Source organism: Megalobrama amblycephala, linkage group LG3 (assembly GCF_018812025.1).
Source record: "Megalobrama amblycephala isolate DHTTF-2021 linkage group LG3, ASM1881202v1, whole genome shotgun sequence".
In the NCBI taxonomy this organism is placed as follows: domain Eukaryota; kingdom Metazoa; phylum Chordata; class Actinopteri; order Cypriniformes; family Xenocyprididae; genus Megalobrama; species Megalobrama amblycephala.
The window spans coordinates 4,908,167-4,924,593 of record NC_063046.1 but is presented as its reverse complement, the minus strand read 5'-3'; the positions used below and the strand labels follow the sequence as shown (position 1 = coordinate 4,924,593).

The following is a 16,427-nucleotide window of genomic DNA, read 5'->3' as shown; positions in this document are numbered from 1 at the left end:
ATCAAATGTTTAAACTGAGAAAGTATCATTTTAAGGGAAAAATAAGTTGATTTTAAATTTCATGGCATCAACACATCTCAAAAAAGTTGGGACAAGGCCATGTTTACCACTGTGTGGCATCCCCTCTTCTTTTTATAACAGTCTGCAAACGTCTGGGGACTGAGGAGACAAGTTGCTCAAGTTTAGGAATAGGAATGTTGTCCCATTATTGTCTAATACTGGCTTCTAGTTGCTCAACTGTCTTAGGTCTTCTTTGTCGCATCTTCCTCTTTATGATGTGCCAAATGTTTTCTATGGGTGAAGATCTGGACTGCAGGCTGGCCATTTCAGTACCCAGATCCTTCTTCTACGCAGCCATGATGTTGTAATTGATGCAGTATGTGGTCTGGCATTGTCATGTTGGAAAATGCAAGGTCTTCCCTGAAAGAGACGACGTCTGGATGGGAGCATATGTTGTTCTATAAATTGGATATACCTTTCAGCATTGATGGTGCCTTTCCAGATGTGTAAGCTGCCCATGCCACACGCACTCACGCAACCCCATACCATCAGAGATGCAGGCTTCTGAACTGAGCACTGATAACAACTTGGGCTGTCCTTGTCCACTTTAGTCCGGATGACATGGCATCCCAGTTTTCCAAAAAGAACTTCAAATTTTGATTCGTCTGACCACAGAACAGTTGTCCACTTTGCCACAGTCCATTTTAAATGAGCCTTGGCCCAGAGAAAGTGCCTGCGCTTCTGGATCATGTTTAGATATGGTTTCTTTTTTGACCTATATAGTTTTAGCCGGCAACGGCGAATGGCACGGTGGATTGTGTTCACCGACAGTGTTTTCTGGAAGTATTCCTGAGCCCATGTTGTGATTTCCATTACAGTAGCATTCCTGTATGTGATGCAGTGCCGTCTAAGGCCCCGAAGATCACGGGCATCCAGTATGGTTTTCCGGCCTTGACCCTTACGCACAGAGATTGTTCCAGATTCTCTGAATCTTTGGATGATATTATGCACTGTAGATAATGATAACTTCAAACTCTTTGCAATTTTTCTCGGAGAAACTCCTTTCTGATATTGCTCCACTATTTTTCGCCGCAGCATTGGGGGAATTGGTGATCCTCTGCCCATCTTGACTTCTGAGAGACACTGCCACTCTGAGAGGCTCTTTTTATACCCAATCATGATGCCAATTGACCTAATAAGTTGCAAATTGGTCCTCCAGCTGTTCCTTATATGTACATTTAACTTTTCCGGCCTCTTACTGCTACCTGTCCCAACTTTTTTGGAATGTGTAGCTCTCATGAAATCCAAAATGAGCCTGGCATGACATTTCAAAATCTCTCACTTTCAACATTTCATATGTTATTCTATTGTGAATAAAATATATGTTTATGAGATTTGTAAATTATTGCATTCCTTTTTTTTCACAATTTGTACAGTGTCCCAACTTTTTTGGAATCAGGTTTGTACTTTATACGGAAGTGAGACTGGAATTCCTGATGACTCGTTTCGACAGTTCAGAATCGACTCTGGGAGACAATAACTTTATTTATCATGCACTTTGATCTTTAAAACTTTGCATACATTTTACTTTCACAAACATCTACATTACACACTACATAAAAGATAATATATGAAAAAGCATAATAGCTTTTAATAAATAAATAAGTGTTAATAAATAAAACTAATATATTACAATACATTGAATAATAAGGTATTGCTACTATTATTGAAAAATTTGACGACTGTTATACACTGTAAAATGTAATTAGTATACTTAGAAAACATGAGGAAACACTTTGCCCTACATTTCTCAAACATGTTTTAAGTTGTAGTGTGTGCAGTATTGTGTTACTGACAAGTAATTAACTTATAAAAGTTAAATGCTTGAGTCAATATGATTATTATGCTTGAAAGTAGGCTTTATGTCATCGTTACATTCTTACTTCTCCTGGATGCATGTCTCATCACAGTTTCACTACTGCAATAGCGTTCGGTGTGATACTTGTCACGTGTGTTTTGGTTTTGTGTTCACGTTTATGATTTCATGTCTTTTATTTTGTAGTTTGATTCATGTTGCTTGTTTGTGTTATGCTTCCCTTGCTCCTCATGTTTTCCCTTAGTCTATGTGTCATGTTCTCATTGGTTGTTTACGGTCATGTGGTTTTCAGTTCTGTTCTGTCATTAGGTGTGTTCGAGCTCATGCAGCGCCGCACAGTCCAATCGGCGGCTGACTTGAAGCAGTGCAAGCCGGTAAGAAATTGTGTCCGACTTGAGACAGCGCCGACACCATGTGACTGTGACGTATAGCTTCAAAGTACCACGAGAGCGATTCGAGATCAGCCACCTGAGTTAGCCAGTGCAGTTTCTCAAGAGGAGCTGCACAAGCTCTGATGACGACACAGCTGTTTCACGATTGGCCGGATTCACCGCATGACAAAGATCACGTGTGTTTCGTGTTTATTGTCACACCTTCAGTTCCAGTAATGCTCAAAAATCTGTGTTTTTATATCAGTTTTATATCTCTTTTCATCTAGTCGCGATGTTATATTGTGTCATGTTTATCAAAATAAAACTGATAAAAAGCATAGACCCCACTACATTGGCATTTAAATAATATATGCTTATGTTGAACTTTATTCTTGTAAAAACAGACGCTGTAAGCAGTACATAAAGTATTGAATGAAAATGTCTCTGAAACATCAGGGTATTAGTCAAATATTGCATTTATTTCACTTCAGCTGTGATAAAGTATGCAAACGCAGCGCGAGCGTCGCTACGGGAAGCAGAAAGTGTCCGACTTCATGTCTCCGTTTTCAGCTCCTCCCCGCCTGCACACGGCTACTCTCGCCGATCGGTTGCATCCAGCCGCAGCCGATGTCGAACACACCTATTGATTCTCTTGTTCCTTGTGTCACTTCCCCATTGGTTGTCTTAGTCATGTGTTCTCTTAGTTCTTGTATTTAAACCCATTGCCTTCCCCATGTTCCTTTGTCATGTATTGTTATCGTAACCCTGCTGTTGGTGAGTCTAAGTCAAGTCTGTTCAAGTTCATGTCAACTGGTTGCTTTGTTTGTTCACTTTCATACAATAAACTGCACTTGGGTTCATCATCTCACCTTCAGTTTGGACTGGAATTGTTACAGAATACACGACAAATTTTAGCATTTTAGATTTTAGCCCATTCTTCCATTGCAAATTGCTCCAGCTGGTCCAAATTACGTGGTTTCCGAGCATGGCATTCACTTTGAGCACTCGCCACAGATTCTCAATAGGATTGAGGTCTGGGCTCTGTGCGGGCCACTCCAGGACCTTGGTTTTGGTATCCTTCAGGAACTGTTGGACCAATTTCGATGTATGCTTTGGGTCATTGTCTTGTTGGAAGATCCAGCGACAACCTAAGGCTAGACTACGAGCAGATTTCTGCATATTATCCCTCAAAATGTCAACATAATTTTCTTTTTTCATGATGCCATGCACCCGAACAAGGCTCCCTGTGCCTGAGGCTGCAAAACAGCCCCACAGCATGATGCTCCCATGGAGAACTGGGAACTGTGTTTTTAGGGTTGAAGGCCTCACCCTTTCTTCGCTAAACATAAGCAACATCCATGTGCCCAAACAGTTCCAGTTTAGTCTCATCAGACCAAAGAACAGACTCCCAAAACTTGTCTTTAACTTTCAAATGTTCACGGGCTCTCCAGAGTTCTTGAAATCTTGCGCTTACGACCACGCAGAGGTTTGTTTCTTACAGAATTTGTCTCCTTGTACTTGGCAATGATGCAACGTACAGCGGTTGTTTCACACTGTGAAATGCTTGGAAATGGCAGTATAGCCTTCCCCCTTATCATGAACCTCCACTATCTTCTTTCTGAGCTGAAGACTGATTTCCTTTGTCTTTGGCATGGTGAGTAAAAGTAGTCTCTCCCAATAATCTGTTGAAGTGCCCTCTTCCTTGCAGTCCATTTTATGCTGATTGAATGCTCAGGTGTTGTTGGGGGCTAATATTTCTTGACCACCCCATTTTCACTATATTTGATATAAAGCAAGCCTAAAAATGTATTTTATATTCCAAAATGTACCAAAAGCTACTCAAATAGCACTGGTGAATGTTTGATTATATCAAGTTTTATAAATGCTGCAAACATTGGAAAGATCTTTAGGAAAATGTTCCAAAATTCCTGGGGGGCTAATAATTTTGGCCTCAACTGTATATGTAAAGATGTGTATCATTTAATTCAGTGTTATACCGTGTTGTAAGTTAACATATTGTATTTTCTACATTTCTTTTTAGGAAACCATACACACATAAACAATCATGATACCTGTATCAACTGGATTAAAGGGGTTTTTTTTAGGAAATCTGGAGGTATTGCACCTCTTTTTAATGGAAGAGCATGGCTAGAAGGCAGAAGCCAGTGTAACGCACATGATATCAGCCTATCCTACAATGACGAATCACAGACAAATTATGTAATATAATTTTATTTCAAATGAATGAGGAAAATAAAGTAGGTTGAATCCAGGCAGCTCTAAAATATTTTAGAATAGTTAAGCTATCTGCATCCCTCTGAAGAAACTGTGCTTGTGGTATTGAATGCTCTGTTGCTTTAGACTATATAAACATGTTAGTTATAATAAATATGTTTAGTTGTCCTTGGAAAAATGGCCTATATTTATTGTAGACTTTAATATTAAGCAAAGGAAACTTTTTGCTGAAATATCCACAACATATATATATATATATATATACTCATGAAGGTTGTGTTCATTACAATAGCAACAGTAGACTCCCGGTGCATTGTGTTTCAGAATCAAACAAAGAAAAAAAGGGAAAAAAACTGAAGTTAAGTTTTATAATGAGCAAACAACTTGTATTAATGTCATGATCATGAGAAAACTATTTTTCATTCTAAAATGTATTATAAATTTATGAAAGAATTTATGAAAAACTTGGTGGCTTTATAAACATGTTAAGATAAAATTTTAAGATAGATATTGATCTTAAATAGATTTAATCATATATATGTGTGTGTGTTAATATATTATCAATCATAAATATATGGAAATATATTTGCTTTCCATAAGGGTACACCACACACACACTCACACACTCTATACTTCTATAGCACAACAATTCCTTATTTGAATAGCATTTACTATCACATCCAGGAATAATCATTCAGACATCAGTTATAAATGTAACTTGTGTTAGTTTAGGCCTCAATGATTGTGTATTAATTCATTGACTCACCCAGTCTCTCCAGAACTACAGTTGCATTGGCTGAAAGTCCTCCAGCAAACACTTGACACATGTAAACTCCTTTATCCTCAGCTCTGACACTCTTCAGTCTGAGAGAGAAGTTTCCTTTGGGGATTTCATCAGTGAAGAACTCAACTCTGTCTCTGTATTGTTCATCTGATGAACCTGGTAAAGGCTCATGGTCTTGGTAGAGCAGAACCAGAATATCTTCATCTTCATCTGTTTTCTTCCATGAAACTTCAGTATCTTCAGGTTTGATGTGAGAGTCTACAGAGCAGCTCAGAGTGACGTCTTCACCCACAGATGCAGATATGGAGTGACTCGATCCTGATACTAGCAAACGCTCTGAAAGAACAAACAGGGTTAATATCACAACATGAGATGTAAAACTTAATTCAGTAATTAGTTTCTGTAAAATCGTATTTAAAAATGGAAGAAGGGACTAATGTAATCCACACTCACCAACATCATCAACTTTTATTTGAACCTCAGTCTCTCCAGATTCCTGCTGACTGTAAACTTTACATGTGTATTTTCCCTCATCTTCAGCTCTCAGCTTGTCCAGACGGAGGGAGAAGTTTCCATGTTGAATCTGATCAGTAAAGAAATGAGCTCTATCATGATACTCCTCCTGCTGGGCATCTGGTCGACTCTCTCCATCTTGATACAGATGAACCAGAGTCTCTGAGTCTGTTCTTCTCCATTCCACCTCCAGACCCACTGTTAGTAAAGGTTCATCAACATAACAGGGCAAAACCACTGAAGATCCCAGATGATCAACCAGAGGACCAGAGGGACCGCGCACAGTCAGCCCTGAAACAAACCGAGAGATATTAAACAGCTTGCTTTGTAGTTCACTTTCTGTCTGCCGCTTTGGCGTTGTGACAGAATACAGACACTAGGTGTCGCTCTTGCTAGTCCAAATCACCTCTGACCTATTCAGAAAAGGTCAATGAAATTGGCGAGTGAAATTCACGTCTGGCCACTCCCCGGACATCCGGGTGTAAAAGAGGTCCCATGTGTGTATTTTTCCCCTGTTCAGTTTCCTGATGTAAACCCTGTGCTCCGTCACCAGTCACTGTGGTTGGCAGTTTCTCCCCTGAGTAGGTGGAGCACAGAGACTCCACAGAGACTGTTCCCTAAAGTATATAATACTTCCCATTGGTAAGTTCATAGGATGTATTTTCCACATACTAACCTCCCCTTTGGGTAGGATGTGGCCTACGTAGTGTTTCTTTCTCTGTGAGAAACTGAAAGCTTCCCAGCATTAACAACCAGGTAAGCTACAGCTGTGATTAAACTAAATTAAAGGTCCCGTTCTTCGTGATCCAATGTTTCAAACTTTAGTTAGTGTGTAATGTTGTTGTTAGAGTATAAATAAAATCTGTAAAATTTTAAAGCTCAAAGTTCAATGCCAAGCGAGATATTTTATTTAACAGAAGTCCCCTACATCGAACGGCCAGTTTGGACTACATCCCTCTACTTCCTTCTTTAATGACGTCACTAAAACAGTTTTTTGACTAACCTCCGCCCACAGGAATACACAAGAGTTGCGTTTGTAGAGTGTGTTTGTCGCCATGTCGTCGAAACGCTGTTATTTTCATCCCGCAGTCCAATCACCGGGTCTGATTCCGGCTCAAATTGATAGGGTAAAATTAAAGACATGTTTACAATAACACTGAGCGCGTGCATCTCCACGTTATGGTAAGAGGCGTGACTTTTCCGGGCAAGGAGCGCTAAGCTGCTGTCGAATCACAACACAGGAACCGCTGGCACAATCAGAACTCGTTACGTATTTCTGAAGGCGGGACTTCATAGAACAAGGAAGTCATCAGCCCGTTTTTATGACAGTGGAAACAGCGGTATACAGATAAGTAAATTATGTGAAAAATACTGTGTTTTTTTACACGCGAAACATGAACACATGTTATATTGCACACTATAAACACAATCAAAGCTTCAAAAAAACACGAAAAACGGGACCTTTAACAGGAAAGGCTGCTTACTAGGGGTGTAACGATTCACTTGTTTTCTCAATGCATCGATTACAAATCCTGTCTATGCATCGATCTTGAAACGTGTTTTTGAATCGTGAATCATTGATTTCGGTCAATAATCGATTTTAAATGCTAAGAATCAAATGAATCGTGATTTGATAGCGATTCAGTGCTTTAAAGGTGCCCTAGAACTTTTTTTAAAAAAATGTAATATAAGTCTAAGGTGTCCCCTGAATGTGTCTGTGAAGTTTAGGCTCAAAATACCCCATAGATTTTTTTTTATTAATTTTTTTATCTGCCTATTTTGGGGCATCATTATAAATGAGATGATTCAGGGTACGCGGCCCCTTTAAATCTGGTGCTCCACGCCCCAAGAGCTCGCGCTTGCCTTAAACAACATAAAAAAAGTTCAAACAGCTAATATAACCCTCAAAATGGATCTTTACAATGTGTTCGTCATGCAGCATGTCTAATCGCGTAAGTACAGTGTTTATTTTGAGGTTTACATTTGGTTATGAATGAGTTTGAGGCTGTGGTCCATGGCTAAAGCTAACATTACACACTGTTGGAGAGATTTATAAAGAATGAAGTTGTGTTTATGCATTATACAGACTGCAAGTGTTTAAAAATGAAAATAGCGATGGCTCTTGTCTCCGCGAATACAGTAATAAACAATGGTAACTTTAACCACATTTAACAGTACATTAGCAACAAAATGCTAATGAAACATTTAGAAAGACAATTTACAAATATCACTAAAAATATCATGATATCATGGATCATGTCAGTTATTATCGCTCCATCTGCCATTTTTCGCTGTTGTCCTTGCTTGCTTACCTAGTCTGATGTTTCATCTGTGCAGATCCAGATGTGTAATCCCTTTCATAATGTTGGGAACATGGGCTGGCATATGCAAATATTGGGGGCGTACATATTAATGAGCCTGACTGTTACGTAACAGTCGGTGTTATGTTGAGATTCGCCTGTTCTTCAGAGGTCTTTTAAACAAATTAGATTTATATAAGAAGGAGGAAACAATGGAGTTTGAGACTCACTGTATGTCTTTTCCATGTACTGATCTCTTGTTATTTAACTATGCCGAGGTCAATTCAATTTTTGAATCAAGGGCACCTTTAAACTATATAAACATTAAATTACTACATGCACGAATTAATGGAGACGTTGTGAGCCCTCATTTGCGCCCTCACAGCTCTCCTTCACAGATACACGCTGCACTCTTATCCACCTTTCAATGGATTGCGCTCGCACTCCATCCGTAGCTCTCATTGACACATTATTTGAGCAGCACACATTTGATCTCTCCTCAAGACGGACACTGCTATTCACATGAGCAGACAGATCTCTCTCTCTCTCTCTCTCTCTCTCTCTCTCTCTCTCTCTCTCGATCGATCGAGACAGCAATACTCTGAGTCAAACCACTAAAGCCATTGATAAAGCTGCCATCCCAGCTAACAGAATTTTGTTATAAGAACGTTCTCCAAATATTCAGTGTTGGTTCTGGGAATGTAAAAAATATCCAGTTTTCTTGACAGGGTATGATAGGGTATGATCATGCCCCATTCATTTTGATTAATAATTCAGCATTCATGAAACATTGATTTGTAACATTCCAAGAACATAAAAATGTCCAGTTGTCTTAATGTTAATAGGATGTTATTTAAAGGTTAGTATGATGTTCCTGAAACATTCTTTCAATCATTCAAACACCTGCTGTGAATAAGCACTGAAATAAAGAGAAATAACACAAGCTACAACTTTCTTCAGCCACAGCCTTACATGAACTGAAGATAAGACATTAAATATCTGAAGATCTGATTAAACAACTCCACAAACAGCATTACCAGCTTCACTTATTACTAACCAGACTGACTTTATGTCACACATCTACAACAGTTCTTATTGAGAATTAACAGAGGTTTAGATGTTGATGTCTGGTTGAAAATGTTTTGTTTGAGGTCACCGTCATTGGGATCAGTGTTTGCTTTAGTTGGGCTCTTGACCCTTGACCTTTGAGTTTTCAGCAATTTCAGGCATTTTCATGAAGCATTTCTGCATTGATAAAGCAGATCAACATGTCTGTTTTAATAATAGACACATGACTGCATTAAAGTGGTTTAAATAACTATTTTTCCTGTAGTTTTGCTTACTTCTGGAATAGAAATGTTATTTAAAGGGAAGTATTAAACTCAAATGATGTGATAAAAATAATTTGTAACTCTGGAGTGATTTGTGTAAGATTGTCCAAAACTATTTGAAAGTTAAATACGACACACCATCATGCAAACTTCAACAATAAAAACAAATAATTCAGCAGCATAATTTGCCATGAATGTGTTTTGTATGTTGGCATGAAACATGTCACCATTGTTCATATGCTGAATGTTGATGTCTGTGAGTGTATAAATGACACAAAACATGTTTAAACAAAAGGTTTACAATGACAGTGTTATTTATACACTCACAGACATCAATATTCAGCATCTGAAACACAACATTGGTGGTAAAAAATATTTATTTTCACATCGGTTGAGTTTTATACTTCTAAATAACATTTAAATTCTTCACGTCAGCAATACAGAAAAAAGTAGTTGTTTAAACCACTTTAATGCTGTCATTTGTCTGTTATTAAAACACATGTTGATTTGCTTTATCAATGCAGAAATGTTTCTGAAAACACCTGCAATTGCTGTAAAAGAAGCACTTTAACAAAGGTCAAGGGTCAAGAGCCCAACTAAAGGAAACACTAAAAACTAAACATTTTCAACCAAACATCAACATCTAAACCTCTGTTAATTTAACTGCTGTAGACGTCTGACAGAAATAAAGTCTGGTTAGTAATAAGTGAAGCTGGTAATGCTGTTTGTAGTTGTTTTATCAGAATTTGCGAGATTTAATGTCTTTTATCTTTAGTTCATGTAAGGCTGTGGCTGAAGAAAGTTGTAGCTTGTGTTATTTCTCTTTCTTACAGTGCTTGTTCAGCACGTGTTTGAATGATTGAAAGAATGTTTCAGGAACATCATACTAACCTTTAAATAACATTCTAGCAACATTAAGAAAACTGGACATTTTTATGTTCTTGGAATGTTACAAATCAACGTTTCTAGAATGTTAAATATTAAATCAAAATTAAGTTGACAGAAATATTGAGGAACATTATAAAAAAAACATTCCTCTAACATCAAGAAAACTGTAAATTTTTTAAGTTCAACACTGAATATTTGCAGAACATTCTTATATCAAAATTCTGTTGCTGGGATGTACCTGGCTGAAACACTTTGTGTCTGTGTAGCCATTAACACTATCCTGACCTACACAATAGTTAACATGAAAAAAATATATATATTTTTAATTTTTGCTTGTGTAAATTTCTATATTTTCTAGGCTATTAAAATAAAGTTATGTATTGCATCATTAAGAACTAACATGAATTAAAAATAACAATAGACAAAAAGGACACTCTCTGACCCCCTGAATGCTGCTGTGTAATTCACACCCTAAGTCACAAATAATCTTATGAATGCATAAAGAAAATGCAGAATCGAATCATTAATCAAATTGCATCAAATTTTAATGTGAATTGTCTTGAATCATTCTGAATTTAATTGAATCATTCTGAATTTGCAAAATTTTTGAATCCAAAACCTATGAATCTTGAAATGAATTGATTTGCTGTCTACCCAAAGATTCACAGCCCTACTCTTTACAGCTGAACCTTCTTCCATTGTAAAGGTGAGTTTCCTAAAACTAAGAGAGACTCAAGGTCAGGCTACCTCATGCTGAAAGGTTGTGAAGAAGTGAAGTGCATTTGTTACAGTGGCCAGATATGCACATTTCACTCACCAGTTTCATTGACCTTTTCTGAATGTAAGAGGTGATTGAGGCTCTAAAGAGTGACCCCTAGTGTCTGTATTTCAACACAATGACTCCATCAGGGAACAGGGTTGCATTTCTTGTAGTTTAAATTGATATACAGTTGCAAGAAAAAATATGTGAACCACTTGGAGAATCTGTGAAAATGTGAATAATTTTAACAAAATAAGGGAGATAATACAAAATGCATGTTATTTTTTATTTAGTACTGTCCTGGGTAAGATATTTTACATAAAAGATGTTTACATATAGTCCACAAGACAAAAAAAAAAAAAAAAAATAGCTGAATTTATTAAAAATAACCCCATTCATAAGTTTGGGAACCCTTGATTCTTAATACTGTGTGTGCTACTAACACGCATTTATGTCAATTCATCTTCAAAAATCTAAAAAAAACAAAAACAAGTCCTTGTCCAAATGCTGTTAAAAATAAAAACATTTCAGACAAACAAACTGCGTTCATGGTGTCAAACAAGACGCTTTCACTTTCTTTGTTTAAGAAAAAAAATGTATGGCTGGTCAAATAAGGTCACCAGGAAATGTAACCTGAGAAAAACAAAAGACACCACAGCTATTAATTTACTGTTTATCAAAACTGCTTGATTGCTTATATTGTCACCAAACGTAATCTATTTGCCTGCAGCTCCAAAATGCTAAATGTGGACAATTAGGAATTAAGATTTCATAAACGTTAGCATCATTGTGAAAAGTGCTATACAACTAAAATTGACTTTTAAAATTTTTAAAATTAAAATTGACCACAACAAACAGGGTCAATTGACCACAAAAGTGACCACATGAACAAGTCAGATGAAGCCACATGTGTGTGTTTTAGAGAATTATTTTCACAAGAACTATGACTTTCATTATGGACAGTTTTGAGTCACAAGAGCTCACAGTTGATCACTGCTCATGTTTGCTGAAAGCTACATCAATAAACACTATAAAACAATCACCTATGTATGAGAAATGCAGGGAAGAAAAACGAATTATCAGAAATGAGTACATTAAATAAGAGAAACATATTATAAAAACAACTGTGGATAGAAATCATCGTTCAACTAAATCAACCAACAAAACTGATTAAAGCTGGACTGCTAAAACATGATATTTTCCTTCACTCTCTGCTTCAAATCATACATTTAAAAATAACAAATAAAATTAATTAGAAGTTTTGTTAAATTCATACACAGGCAAAAAACAAATTCAGCCAAGTATGCCCAAACCTTGAACACTGTTGGTTTAAGTTTGCATATTTAAATGGGACATAATTAATGATTTGCATTGTCTTCAGAATCAGCTTAAGAGAGAAAATCAAAGTACATACCGTCAGATTTAACTGCTGCTGCAGCCACAAATATGAACATAAGCAGGTCCATGATCAGTTAAAATTATAACCATTTCTCTGGATCGTCAGAGTGAAAGTCTGTGAGTGATCTGATGCATGAGGACAATATGTTTAAACCTGTTTTATTTTCTTCCTTTTGACTGAGAAAGAGTTCAGTTGAACAGCAGCTAATCCAGATAAACCAGTTCTGATTAAATGGAAAAACATCACTATGAAAAAATGAAAAGCATCTGTAATGAGAGTAATGTGGGAGTAACCTGAGTTCCTGGAGGGTCAACGTCCTGCAGAGTTTAGCTGAAACTTGCCCCAACAGCCTGGACGTTTTTAGTAAGACTGAAGACTGTGAGGTTCAGGTTTAATTGGGGTAACTTGTCACACTGAGATTTAACAACCTATTATAGGATTTTCAGACAAATGTAAAGAGACAATTAAAACACAAAAAGTATAAGATACAAACATATCAAAACATTGTTTTGGAAATCTAAAATAATCATAAACAGTATAAATATAAAAATCAGAACTCTTTGTATGAGCATGAGTCTTGTGAGGTTTTGTGAGTTTGCAGGTGTGTAAGTTTCCTCTCTGCTATTAGTTTATAATTTCAATACACATGATTAGATAGATGATGATTATCATTCAAAATAACAGAGTTTTTATAGAAGCTACAGAAATGTTTCTTCATATAATTGTCTGGATTTATATAATTATCAGAAATAAAGCTTTCTATCATGAGAGGAATAACAGCACATTAACATGATGAAAGTATGAAAACTGAAAACAGGAAGTGACAAATACAGTTTATATTCACAGAAAGAGAATATTTCTACAGCCATTAGGATAAAGAGCCTTTCAGAGGTGAAGACGACCATCCTCAGATTCTTCACTGAATGAAAATAATAATATTAGAGTGAAAACGATCATATTTATATCTGTTCGACTGTTATGGTGGAACATATTCAGTCTAGTCCCTGTTTGTACTTATTTTGCCATTTTTTTAATAAATCATTTTCATTGAGGAAACATTAATGAACATATTTATTTTGTGGTTTAATAACATTAATTAATTCAGGCATTAATTCAATATGATTTGCAGATGTGATCACAGAGAGAAAATTATTAACTAAATCATGTATTTAATGGCATTCTGTGGTGGAAATCCATCCTCTGTTTAAAAAAATATCATGACATTAGACACAAATTGAGGCAGCTGTAATTTAAGTAAAAAAATAATATAATTGGCGCATAACCCCTGTGACATAAAAGTGCTTTAACTGAATATGGCTGCTTCTGTGTGACTCCAGGTCATGTGATCACTCTCTGTTCTGATCTGTAAATCATCTGCTCACAGAATCAGTTCAGTCATTTTGTGACAGAACTTAATGAACATCCAAAACAATTCTGTGTGCTGGACTAAACATGACATGTGCGTACATATGATGTTTTCTTTTGTACCAGCTGAGAACTCATTCAGAGCTTATAAAACATGTAAAGGAGTCAAACAGCAGCAGGAATTCCTCTGTCACACAAACACAGATCTGCTGTACCAAACTGTAATGGAAAACATTGTGACTATGACAGGAAGGGTTAGGGTTTTTAGGACTGCATCTTGTGACATCACAACCTGGTTTTGGTCCATTTAGATGTCTTTGGTCCATGTTAATCGAACCAAACCTGTGAACACACCCTTCATATCTCATGACAAGAAGCTTCTGTAGGGAATATGTGAGTCCTTGTTTGTTTTGAATTTCTGTTTTCTGGGTTTGTATTATTTTCTATGGTTTCTCATTGTTTGATTATCAGTTACACCTGTTGTTCATTTCGTTGATTGGTTTGTTCTGTGTATTTTCTCAAAGCTCTGACTACATTTTCATTTCAAGTTATGACAGCACGTTCAGCACGCAACCCTTGATGGAGCTGCCAAATATCAGGTGATTTCGTCATTGCTTCCCACGGTTATGTCTGGAGAGCAGTTTTCGAGTACGGGAAGAAAATTACTGAAGCTGTACGTTTTTTTTTTTTTCTAATTACAAGTTGTGTTTCTTGTTTCATGTGTCCAGTAATGATCAATCTACAGGTTATTTAGTGCTGTAACATCCTGAAGTTTGCCTTGTCAGAGTTTAGTAAAAAAGTCACTCGGATTTAAATGTCAGGAATTCCTGTCGGGACGAAAGTAACACTTGTTTCTTTTGTCCCGCTGCTAATGTGGTGACTTTCTCTGTGTTGCAGCATTTATTAAAACATGTTTATGTCATATTATAGCAGCAGAATATGCCAAGAGTGAGGGTCAGAAAGACCGACAGAGGTCTGATTCAGCCAGGTGTTTATTAAAGAGGGTGTTTCTGGACAAATCTGTTGCTGATTTCTGTATGTCTCCATTTATTCACTCAATCTGTTTACATTTACCATAGTCACATTTCAAGAGTTCACATGTACATATAATTCAATATAATAAAAGTTATGTGTATTTGGTGTGCTGTCCGAGGAGAGGGCTCAGAGCTCAGAGTATTGTCCCGAACTCCCCCCAGTGTGGTAAAAATAGATAGAACTAGAAGTGAGGAGATGGGTGGAGGAGGGATGCTGGTAAACTCTCAAATGTACAGAGGTAAATCTGCTGTATTTATACCTCTAGTCATTGGTTGAATTGATTAACTGAATGCTCTCCACCTGTGCTAATTAGGTTAATTATCTGAACCTGCTCCTCCCGAATTTTGTTAATAAAACATCATTTAGTTTTTAGCAATATCTTAGCTTTTCCACATCCACCTATGAATCTGCAGTGTTTCCATCCAGATGTTTTTATGCTCATTTGTATATATGCATAAAAACAGCTGGATTGGAAACATGACTACGGTAACATGTTGAGAATTTATATGATAATTATTTTATTAATTTTCAGATTGTAATTTCTGTTGAAAATGTTTTAAAGTTTTATAAAATGGATCGACGTTGCCAATAAAAAGTTTGTACTGTCGGTTTACTTTGAAACATTTGATGAAACTGAAATGTTTTCAATTTAAAATGAAAATGTAATTTAATAATTTTTTGCAAAGATAGAGGACCAAATATATTTAGTTGCATATTAACAAGGTCGTAGTCGGGTAGCCTATTTTTAATAAAAACAAAAGACTGACACACAAAAAAAATCTAGCTTGTACCTATTGTTGTGTTACTTTAGTCCCAACTGACAGGGTCAGAAGTAGCAATATGCAACTTGTGTTCAAAGTGAAATTATACTGAAGCCGTTCTACATTTGTACAAAACACCACCTGGTATTGATAGACCACACTTGAGAGTTATTGACCACAGCAAAAATATCTCTATTTCTAAAACATCTTTTAAAATTACATCTTTCCTCCCTGCTCTTCCATACTCCTCCACATTGTTCCACTTTCACCATCTGCAAGAGGAGAAAAACAGCATGAAAACGGTCACCACTTCAGCCACGGCTCTACCTTCTCTACTGCAGCAGAGGAAGATGTGCTGATTAAATCTGAGGAGTGTGAAGAGAGCACCATACTTGTTTCTTCATCCTGATGTTCCTGTATGAACAAATTGAATAAACATTGATCAGCGACCATAAGCCGAAGGTCAACCGAACCTGAATAACACACAAGTACAAACCTCTTCCAGAAGCTCAAAGGTGCTGCGTAACCAATGAGGTTCATTCTCGTGTTTCACAGCACATTTGAGCTTCAGCAAGAGGTTGAGCAGGCTACTCTTGACACTGAAAAAAAGTGTAAAGTACAAATACTAGAGCATGTACACATTTCATGTCAGATCTTTTATATCATTATGCATACTTGGCTGTTTCCTTTTTTAATTATACGATGTCATTATGTTGCTGTCTTGACGCCAGCCAATCGCTGCATTGCTGATCATGTTTCGAGAACACATCTCAGATAACTTAATTCAGATATTTTAATCAAATCCACAA

The 16,427-nt window shown here is 36.7% G+C and overlaps 1 protein-coding gene across 1 annotated transcript in view; it reads right to left on the bottom strand.

The window, feature by feature from the left end:
• Positions 1–16,321, bottom strand: part of LOC125264330 (butyrophilin-like protein 2) — a 34,410-nt gene extending 18,089 nt beyond the window's left edge. Inside the window, exons 1-3 of the mRNA XM_048183578.1 lie at positions 12,473–16,321; positions 5,720–6,070; positions 5,249–5,602 (exon numbers count right to left, since the gene is read on the bottom strand). Of these exons, the coding sequence (XP_048039535.1) occupies positions 5,249–5,602; positions 5,720–6,070; positions 12,473–12,524 (757 nt within the window). The 5' untranslated portion in view covers positions 12,525–16,321. The remainder of the gene's footprint in view (positions 1–5,248; positions 5,603–5,719; positions 6,071–12,472) is intronic.
• Positions 16,322–16,427: the final 106 nt, after the last annotated feature.